Consider the following 9705-nt stretch of genomic DNA (forward strand, 5'->3'; position numbering starts at 1 on the left):
TCTTTATTAAGAATAACTCATTTTATTGAAATACGTCTGATCCATGAGTTTAAGATTATTATTTCTTCTTCTACATGCTTTAAACCCGATTCGTAACTTTTTCTTATAATCAACCCATATCACATACTAATTGTATTATGTTTTTGTACATTTTACCCTATATTATGCAGGTGAGTTTATGTTAATTTTAGTACTTTGTTGGAAGTTATTAGAAATATTGAAAATTAAGAAAAGAATATATGGAAAATTAAAAATAAAAAAAATTAACAGTAGGGTGCAAATTGACTAATTTTGAGAGTTGATGGGAGAAATTGGCCAAATTAAAGTTGAGGGGGAAATTGAGTAATTATGAGAGTTGAGGGAAGAAATTGACCAAAATTAAAGTTGAGAGAGAAAATTGACCAATGATCACCAATTCGGAGGAAAAATTGATGAATACCTCGTACTTTTACAAGTGAGCATCATTGAACAATGAACCGTTTAAATCCTCTGACGTGGACTGCACGTGGGTAGGTATGTAAGGTGAGGGGCGACTCCTCCCGCCACGGCGTGAAATCCTGGATATGGCAGGTGCAGTCTGTCTGTCCTGCAGTAGTGATCGACACTGGAAGGGAAAAGCTTCTGCAGAGTAAAATATTCAGTGGAGAGTGGAGAGAGAAAAGGATATTCTATTCTATGTCACTGCCTGCCAGCTTTGAAACGTTTGTTTATGATCCATCAATTAATATTATTTTATTTATTTAATGGGTGAAAAGTCACAACGCAATGATATCAGACAGCTTTACTTAAAAATACTATGACTACCTCGAGGAGAGAGAAAGGAAACTAGACTAATTTTAATATTAAAAATACTATGACTACCTCGACCTGTACCTGGAGAGGAGGAGGAGGGAGGAGGAGGAGGGGTTGTTATAATAATCTTCATAATCTTATCCTTGCTGAGGGTCAGGGTTTTGCATATCATCAGATTCATCATCACACCCCTCCGTTAGCCATATATTCCCTTTCCGCTCTCCACGGAAGAAGAAAGTCAATTCCAGACTCCAATTCCAATTCGCTGAGTCGTCTTCTTCTCCTTTGACGAAGAGGAGGAAAAAGGAGGACTTCTTTGTGGGCGTCGCTCAGATTTAAATCCTGCGGTTGGGACATGGAATCATCAACGCCTGATCATGCCGATCATCATGCTGCTAACAACAACAACAAGAAGCCTCGTAATAATCCAAATTTGATTACGACAAGCGATCACCTGCGGCATGTGGAGTCGATGGCCACAATGCCTTCCGGCGCCGGAAACATTTCCCACCTGAACGCTGTCATTCTCGGAGAATCTCTCGCTTCTGAAGAGAACGATCTCGTCTTTCCCAGCGACCACTTCTCCCGTCAGGCCCACGTCTCCTCTCCCCAACAGGTACGGTACCTTGGCTATCTTCCTTCCATTTATTAATTCTTCTCTCAGTTCTCTGCGCTTTGCACTTCCACTTCCAACAACATCATCTAACCTCTTAATCCTATCTTATTACCATCTTCCTCCCCCTTCAGTATCTGGAGATGTACAAACGGTCCATCGAGGACCCCGCCGGATTTTGGTCCGACATCGCTGCCACCTTCTTTTGGAAACAGAAATGGGGCCAACCTGTGTACTCGGAGAATCTTGATGTCAGGAAAGGCGATATCCGAATTGAGGTCTTTCTTTTGATTCCTTTTTTCTGTTTTGATTCGATTTGCTTGCCTTGCCTTTTTTCGAGTTTAGAAAGTTTTGATTTGAGCAGTGGTTCAAGGGCGGTATCACCAACATTTGCTACAATTGCCTTGACACAAATGTTGAAGCTGGACTTGGTGACAAAATTGCCTTCTACTGGGAAGGCAATGAGCTTGGTGTTGATGCCACTTTAACTTACACCCAGCTTCTCAAGAACGTTTGCCAGGTCGGTCCGTCTATCAATCTGCCTGGGAATCCGAGTTGCTTCATAAAACTAACTAGTAAAATATCTCACCTTTTCTTACCTCTACCATTCATTCACAGCTTGCGAACTATTTGAAAGATGTTGGAGTTAAAAAGGGTGATGCTGTTGTGGTTTACCTGCCCATGTTAATGGAACTTCCAATTACAATGCTTGCTTGTGCTCGCATTGGTGCCGTTCACTCGGTATTGCACCATCTTTCTCTTTGCTTTCCAGCATCCTCCAATGATATTTTTTTTTTCATAATTATTTGCCTTTTCCAATCTTTCAGGTTGTCTTTGCCGGATTTTCTGCAGAATCTCTTGCTCAAAGGATTGTAGATTGCAAGCCGAAAGTTGTAATCACTTGCAATGCTGTTAAAAGAGGTTCTAAGGTTATCCACCTCAAAGATATAGTTGATGCTGCCCTTATAGAATCATCCCAAAGTGGGGTTTCTGTAGGTATGGAAATTAGCAAATTGATATGTGATCTATGGAATGACCTATTTGTGTGTGTGGGTATGGCGAGGCAGTGCACAGTTTTTATGTAAAAGTTCTCTGTATCATGACATATGGTGCCCTGTTTGAGCAGATGTATGCTTAACTTATGAAAATCAATCGGCTATGAAGAGGGAAAGTACTAAATGGCTGGAAGGAAGGGATGTATGGTGGCAGGTTAGCACTTGTACTAACACCTCTTGATATAGACTTCCATGAGGAAAGAATTCTTTTGTTTGTAACATGCATGCTGCATTGTGTACTCTTCCTATATTATTGTTTCATCATGTGCTTATAATTGACCTGAATGTTTGTCTTACGGACGGTTGTGACTGATGAGTGATGACCCATGATTATCTCCCAGGATGTCATACCTAAATATCCAACTACTTGTGCAGTGGAGTGGGTTGATGCAGAAGATCCACTTTTTCTGCTCTATACCAGTGGGAGCACTGGTAAACCGAAGGTAATATATGTTCCATACTTCAAATAATTTTTTTCTTCTCCTTGTGGATTCTTCTAACAATAAGCTCTTATAGGGAGTTCTCCACACAACTGGAGGATATATGGTGTACGCTGCCACAACATTTAAATACGCATTTGATTACAACTCATCTGACATCTACTGGTATCCTTCAAAACCCTAAGCTTATCATTAATGTTATTTTGATTTTCCTCATGTGAAAGAAACTTGCTTTGTTCTGATGTTTTTTGTTCCTGAACATGGCTTTATCTTTAATTTAGGTGTACAGCTGACTGTGGTTGGATCACCGGGCACAGCTATGTCACTTATGGACCCCTGCTTAATGGAGCAACTGCTGTTTTATATGAAGGGGTAACTAATAGACAGATTAATGTATACATATTATCGTTTTACATGTAGCTGTAAGAGAGGAACCTAATATACATGTCTAAAGAAAAACATTCATGCACACATATGGATCAGCCGACATCTCTAGTCAGGCACTTGGAAGTCTTCGGAAAAAAAGAAAAAGAGTATACCAAGAAGAAGCTGGACAGCTAGGTCTAAAGATTCATTTTTTTTTCTTTTAACTTTTTATTTTTTTACCAGTGTTGTACTCTCCTTCTTAGCGGAAGGTCTTTAGTTGGACATATACTATTGTTTAAAGGGTGGATAGGTTCTTATGGTAAAAAGGGTAACCCCTCTGGTGTAAACTAACCATTGGACTCAGAGTAACTTAATAATGCCTTTATTTCCTCAAGAAGGCAAAATAACAAACAGTAGTTGACTAGATATGAATATGACATCTAATTAAAATTTGTACGTGTTTACTTATGGTGAGAAGAATCACGTATCACTGTCTATGATCTATATAAAATTTTAAATTCTTTGAACATTATACTATAAATGAAATGAACTCTTCTATTGCTAAATACATAATTATATTTAGAACACTGACTAGCTGTATCTGAATATGTGGATAGAGGATCTCATGTGTAAAGAGCGCTACAGTGAGGTTGATTATGGTGTATTTTTTGGTGCACATGCTTCCTCTAATTTTTGCTGAATTGGATTTCCTATGTTGACATTTCCTGTGGCTGTTACTATCCATGTATATGTTGCAGGCTCCAAATTATCCTGATCCTGGACGCTGTTGGGATGTTGTTGATAAATACAAAGTGACCATATTTTATACTGCCCCCACATTAGTGCGGTCCCTCATGCGTGATAGTGACGAGGTAAGATATTAGCCATTCCTTTGTTATAAATGGATGTGATTATTTTAATGTGTTTGTTATTGATCCAAATGATTTTATAAGTTTATGATGGCTGTTAGCAGCTATGAACAAAAAATGCTTTTCTCTATTTTGTTTCTTGGTTAATCATTTCCCAAACCTTTTTTTTTTCCTTAAATCTAATGGATTTTTTCATTAACTGGACATGATTTTGTTGAAGTATAAAGCTTGTCTGTGTTTTTAGGCTATAATATCCTCTTGTCATTTGTCCCTGTTTAATTTTTGTTCTTTTGTTCCATCAAAGATGCTCCCCTGTCATACATATCTGGTTTTCTTGGGGTGTCCCATCTCTCGATGTATCTTATTAAATTACCATCAAGAAATCAGTCCTCTTTATAATCTCCGTCATTTACTATCTGCATTGCAAGATTTGCCATTCTACATAGTGTTCTGTTTCTGTATCCATGGTGGTTTTGTTGTCTGGATAAGGCTAAGATTCCAGTACCCCTTACATAATGCCTTAAGTATTTATGGATGTGTGTGTTCTTTGAATTTTATTTATTTATGTATTATGCAGTATGTTACACGATACTCGCGAAAATCGTTACGGGTCCTTGGAAGTGTAGGCGAGCCTATTAACCCAAGTGCATGGAGGTTCTCATCTCTTTTGCTGTCTGATTCAAAAACTTCACTTCACACCCAAAAAGAGTTATTAACCCAACGCTGTTTGGTACAGGTGGTTTTTCAATGTGGTTGGAGATTCAAAATGTCCTATTTCTGACACTTGGTGGCAAACTGAAACTGGTGGCTTCATGGTATTGTAGTACTGTTCTTATATAGTTTTTATCCCTTGCACCATTGACTGGTGTTAAGCAGAAATGTTAGTGGCACGGGAAAATTCCTCAAGATCTTACTTCGTTAAAGTTGTTGAACACTCCTCTCACCACACTTATGTGCCAATATGTATGTGTATTCACCTGGACTTCCATCAGTGAGATGTTTTAACTTGAAATGCTTGGCTTTCTTTACCTGACAGATAACTCCACTACCGGGTGCCTGGCCACAGAAACCTGGTTCTGCTACTTTCCCTTTCTTTGGGGTGCAGGTATTTTATTCTAATCTAGTTTATGGATCTCATAAAGTGTCCTCTTTTTATACTTTTGAATCTGTAAGATCTAATCTTAATAATTATTTTGCTTGTAACCGCAGGCTGTCATAGTTGATGAAAAGGGTGTTGAGATTGAAGGGGAATGCAGTGGCTATCTGTGTGTAAAAAGCTCATGGCCTGGAGCCTTCCGAACTCTATACGGTGATCACGAAAGATACGAAACCACTTACTTTAAACCTTTTCCTGGGTATTATTTTAGTGGTGATGGATGCAGCAGGTAAGTAGTAACATCACATTGACATTAGTGTGAATGCTAACAAGTGTTGTGCATGGAGATTTTTGTTTCCAGGATGAGATTTGATTCCTTTTTTGAGTTTAGAGTTTAGGATTTATTTATTAGGACTTCTTCTAATGTGAAATAAAACTAAGTGTTACACATCAATGTCTCAGGGACAAGGATGGATATCACTGGCTTACAGGAAGGGTTGATGATGTTATCAACGTTAGGTATTTTTGGATTCCATAAACTACGTGCATATAATTTTTCAATCTTGATGTTTGTATGAGTTAGCTAAACGTAGTGATAGGATAACGTGTGAATTTCTTAGGATGTAATGTGGACAACTGTGCGATTGTTGTTTATTCCCTTTGTTCAATGATAAAATCATAATATGTGCAGTGGACATCGTATTGGTACAGCAGAAGTGGAATCTGCTCTGGTCTCCCATCCCCAGTGTGCTGAAGCTGCTGTGGTTGGCGTTGAGCATGAAGTACGTGGATGTGACACAATAACTGAGTTTAACAGATTAGGATCCTTGGAGGAGAGAACCCAAACTTTAACCTTTAATGTGACACACATCTATTTGCTGATGCCTTACAAATCCAAATAACTAAACCTACCTAAAATAAACCCAGCAAGGATACTCACTCTAGTTCAAGTACTAAGAAATTTGAACCCTAACATTGAAATAAAAATCATATCCCACTAGAGAAGAATAAACTCTAATGAAATTGTCTTTCTACAATCTGCATTGAAAATCTGGTAAGTTATCTCCATATACTTCGCATTGTTTTATGAATTGTGCATGACATATCTAAGAGAGAGCAAGAGAGCGGGAGGGAGTGGCAGATGCTTGTGGCTAGTATGTCTGAACAAAATTACTTTCTTTCTATAGGTTAAAGGACAAGGTATATATGCCTTTGTTACTCTTGTGGAAGGTGTACCTTACAGTGAAGAACTCCGGAAAAGCCTTGTACTGGCTGTGAGAAAGCAGGTATGTATCTAGTTCTGCGTCTAAGTTTTCTACTGCACCTTGTTACTTGCAGTGCAAGTGCAACGGCACTCTAGTCCTGTGCTGTTCACAGTCCGGGAAACTTAAGATCTGATGGTTTCAGGTTAAAATTGTTAAATTGTGGAATGTAAACATTTTTCAGATAGGAGCATTTGCAGCACAGATCTGATGGTTTCAGGTTAAAATTGTTAAATTGTGGAATTTAAACATTTTTCAGATAGGAGCATTTGCAGCACCGGACAGAATCCACTGGGCCCCTGGCCTTCCGAAAACAAGGAGTGGGAAGATCATGAGGAGGATTCTGAGGAAGATCGCTTCTAGACAGTTAGATGAGCTTGGAGACACTAGCACCCTTGCGGAACCAAATGTGATCGATCAACTTATTGCTCTCGCAGATGTCTAGCAAGTGCGGAGGTAGGTTAAATTATTCGACCGGCCGCACTTTCCAAAAATTATCAATTGCACAAGATTAAACCTAAAAATACTTGTTGAAATTTTGTTACATGTGTCACTTTGCTTCCTTTTTATCCAAATGATTCACTTTCTCCGCAACTACTTACACTACCGAACACATTATGGATCCATTTCAGATTTTATTTGATTTTAGTTTTCAGTTTTCATCTTTTGTCCAATAGACACATAAAAGTATATGGTGGAAAATAACCTAAATAATGGATTAATTTAAACCAAAATAAACTCGTAAGTGCACGAATCAATTATAGGAATATATGCAAATACGAGGTTGATTCCATAGGAATTGCTTTAACACCAATTTAACCAGCTAATTATGTGAAACTTAACGTAGAAAAACGAATGATTGATTGATTATGAAAAGTAATTAGAACTACGACTTATAATAAAATCTAAAAGATGAATAATGAAAACACACAACGGTTTAAACAAATTAAGATGATGAAAGCCTAAGGTCATGAATCCACCAATAACAATCTTTTTCTTTTTCTTAAAGCCGATCACCATCCAATTACCATGCCTATATTTAAGGTTGTTCGTTCTAAGATATGAATAAATTCGTGGTCAGGCATCAACTCGTTTGTTTATACGAGATAACTATATCCTATTGGTTAGGCATATAGTTAAACACATAAAAATCCATTAAGCACTGAAGAATTATGTCAACCAAGTAGGACTAGTTTGATATAGGCCATCCTCACTATTTTCCTACTCTTCTTAATCTTAGTTTCAATAAATCTAATTGATTGGTTGTCTAGATTTGCCTAAATATCTAAAACAAATTCACAATGATGGGCAATCACAAGAACATTCAAAACTAGAATAAATTACACACAAAGATTAAGAATTAAACATGGCATGTAATCGAATAATAATCAACAAAATACTTCAGATATAATCATATCATGGTTTCATCATAAACCTTAGAGAAGTAACTTAGTTACACATAGAAATAAAAATAAAAGAAAGATGGAACCCGGAGTCCATGACAAAGCACGTCCCTAAGCTCTTCACAAATTGCGTAGATGGTGAATGCTAGTATAGTGTGGTGGTGATGTAGGGGATATCTGTAGAGAAAGCTTAGGACGCCTTATTTATACTAGAAAAACCCTAAAAGGTCTGGCATAAATTCTCCTAGAATAAAACAAACTTCTAAACAATTAATGACACAAACTAGGAAAGAATCCTTCTTGGCTTGGGAAACACGTCATTTATCTTGCACGCCAGTTTTGGGGTCTATTTATCTTTCGGAAAATTCTGTAAAAATATGAGAACCTTAGATTTATGTCTTATCTTTCCAATTATTGCACGCCACTAGGGAAAATTGGGAAAGGCTCCAAATCTTCATTCTCTCACAACTGCGCAATTTTGACGAGAATGCAAATCTCGAGGGATTGATTTGTAAAACTGGAATGAATGACTCAATGAAAAAATATGAGATTCAGACACAACAATCTTCAACGTCTTAGCTTCCTTCTCCAATTGGCGTTGCATTAAAACTCCTTCGGAAAAACGATTCTCTCAAGCCACTATGTATTAATTGTCTATTAGATGGATAGTGCACTTGTCAAACACGTTGCAAGCATTTATTTGACGATGACATTGATGAGCCGATATTATACTAATTTACCCTATTCTTAGTATTAATTTATTGGTTATTTTGGTGAAAGTTGATACTTTGATTTATATTTCTAATGTAGGACATGCGACTTCCTCTTAAGCAAAAAGTGATCAAACAGACGAATTTTGGAAGGATTCCAATTGGAGGATGTTTGTGAGTCTCTCAACTTGTTCCTATCAAAGTTTCAGATTTTTTTTTATCAAGCAGTTTATTTATGGTGAAGAAATAAAGGAGTAGCGCACAGTGCTGTCAAAGTAACATTTTGGGCTTATTTGGACTTTTTGGCAACCATGATGATGTCTTTTAGGTTCGAGGTCTTTGCAATTATGTTCGGGACATGTTTAGCTTTAATTCAAGTCGTTTTGGGCCTGTTTTGGAGCACTGAAGATCCAGACACATGAGATTCTTTGTGGCTGGGCTGATTTCCCAATAGAAATGTATTTCCTAGTTATCTTGTTATAAGTTTTTTAGTTTTTAGAAGATCTTTTATGGTAAGGATTTTATTTTGTGGTAGTATAAAGAAGGCTATTGAGCCATTAGGGTTGATGAACGCATCAATTTGGAGAACTTGGCTATGCTTTGACGATTTGTATTTCAAGGTGTTTTCTATTCATGTTTTTAATAATATTTTCTTTTATGATTATTCATATCGAATTCTCTTTTGCTAAAGCAATGACACGAGCCTTAACAAGAATATATAGTTTCTTTTCAATTTACTTATGATATTATGCATGTAGATTTGAATTATTAATCATCGTATTTAAACTATATATTTGTCTTAATGCTTGATCACCATTAGGATATTTAGAAAAGTAATTTGATGTAATTTTGGTCGGAGGTTGGTCCTTGAAATTGACGAAGGCTTATTGTGATTGATATGTGTAATTTCACATAGGATGAATATCACGTCTTAAGGGTTGCATGGTTTTTCAAAGGGTTTTCACAAAACATAATGAGTCTTGCATGTTTAGATTTGATCTGAATACTACAGACGGGTTACATATTTGATATATGTTTTAGATTAGGGGTTTGAGTAGAGCATACTTTAGGAAAACCTAACTTTCAAAATATGCACGTG

General features: G+C 37.0%; 1 protein-coding gene across 3 annotated transcripts; it reads left to right on the forward strand.

Annotated features, from left to right (window-relative positions):
- Positions 1-821: 821 nt before the first annotated feature.
- LOC137707949 (acetyl-coenzyme A synthetase, chloroplastic/glyoxysomal-like) lies at positions 822-9265 on the forward strand. Of its 3 annotated transcripts, none has more exons than XM_068446896.1 (20): positions 826-1408; positions 1540-1683; positions 1770-1925; positions 2024-2146; positions 2233-2401; positions 2532-2614; positions 2802-2903; positions 2977-3065; positions 3182-3272; positions 4025-4138; positions 4713-4789; positions 4872-4950; positions 5172-5240; positions 5345-5520; positions 5694-5750; positions 5923-6013; positions 6419-6517; positions 6753-6949; positions 8707-8780; positions 8935-9265. In XM_068446896.1, the coding sequence occupies exons 1-18, from the start codon at positions 1148-1150 to the stop codon at positions 6936-6938; spliced, it is 2166 nt and encodes a 721-aa protein (XP_068302997.1). In that variant the 5' UTR covers positions 826-1147; the 3' UTR covers positions 6939-6949; positions 8707-8780; positions 8935-9265. The 3 variants fall into 3 exon arrangements, with proteins under 3 accessions (XP_068302999.1, XP_068302997.1, XP_068302998.1); XM_068446897.1 differs by having other exon boundaries at positions 8707-8779; positions 8919-9265; XM_068446898.1 differs by lacking the exons at positions 8707-8780; positions 8935-9265 and having other exon boundaries at positions 822-1408; positions 6678-6814.
- Positions 9266-9705: the final 440 nt, after the last annotated feature.

This window comes from Pyrus communis, chromosome 11 (assembly GCF_963583255.1).
Source record: "Pyrus communis chromosome 11, drPyrComm1.1, whole genome shotgun sequence".
In the NCBI taxonomy this organism is placed as follows: Eukaryota; Viridiplantae; Streptophyta; class Magnoliopsida; order Rosales; family Rosaceae; genus Pyrus; species Pyrus communis.

Excerpts from the sequence above, each read along its gene's own strand:
- LOC137707949 (XM_068446896.1), top strand. The coding sequence starts at position 1,148 with ATGGAATCATCAACGCCTGATCATGCCGATCATCATGCTGCTAACAAC. Across the intron at positions 2,147-2,232 it reads GCATTGGTGCCGTTCACTCG|GTTGTCTTTGCCGGATTTTC; the intron begins GTATTGCACCAT and ends CCAATCTTTCAG. Across the intron at positions 2,402-2,531 it reads CCAAAGTGGGGTTTCTGTAG|ATGTATGCTTAACTTATGAA; the intron begins GTATGGAAATTA and ends CTGTTTGAGCAG.